This window comes from Octopus bimaculoides, chromosome 26 (assembly GCF_001194135.2).
Source record: "Octopus bimaculoides isolate UCB-OBI-ISO-001 chromosome 26, ASM119413v2, whole genome shotgun sequence".
In the NCBI taxonomy this organism is placed as follows: Eukaryota; Metazoa; Mollusca; class Cephalopoda; order Octopoda; family Octopodidae; genus Octopus; species Octopus bimaculoides.
The window spans coordinates 20496650-20497259 of record NC_069006.1 but is presented as its reverse complement, the minus strand read 5'-3'; the positions used below and the strand labels follow the sequence as shown (position 1 = coordinate 20497259).

The 610-nt window shown below is 35.4% G+C and overlaps 1 protein-coding gene across 1 annotated transcript in view; it reads left to right on the top strand.

The window, feature by feature from the left end:
* LOC106869009 (inactive tyrosine-protein kinase transmembrane receptor ROR1) overlaps window positions 1–610 on the top strand; it is a 23037-nt gene that overhangs the window by 6079 nt on the left and 16348 nt on the right. Inside the window, exon 3 of the mRNA XM_052976927.1 lies at window positions 443–605. Within this exon, the coding sequence (XP_052832887.1) occupies window positions 443–605 (163 nt within the window). The remainder of the gene's footprint in view (window positions 1–442; window positions 606–610) is intronic.

The following is a 610-nucleotide window of genomic DNA, read 5'->3' as shown; positions in this document are numbered from 1 at the left end:
CACATATATATATATATACACACACACACACACACATATACATATATATATATATATATATATATATATACACACACACACATATATATATATACACACACACACACATACATACAACAGGCTTCTTTCAGTTTTCATCTATAGCTGCTCACAAGGTTTTTGTCAGCCCAAGGCTATATTAAAAGATACTTGCCCAAGGTTTCACTTAATGGGACTGAGCCCAGAACCATTTTATTAGGGAGCAAACTTACCGCACAGCCCCACCTAATATTCTAATATCGATTCAAGAATTTAGCCTTCTTCTCCTTCCCCTAATCATCCCACTCTCAGGTAAAAAGAAAAAAAAAAAAAAACACACACACAATTTTCACCTGTAGCTTCTTATGGTTCGTTATTTCTCACTTTCTTTGGTTGATTTTTGATTTTTTTTTTTTTTTAACAGATGGTTTTGTTGAGGTCAACGAACCAATGAAGAATGTCACAGCTTACAAAAAAGATACTGTTCGTCTGGAATGTGAGATCACAGGCAAACCAGTTCCGAAATATAACTGGACAAAAGATGACAAACCTTTACCACACGATCCCAGGTACCGAGTTCGGGAAACCTACT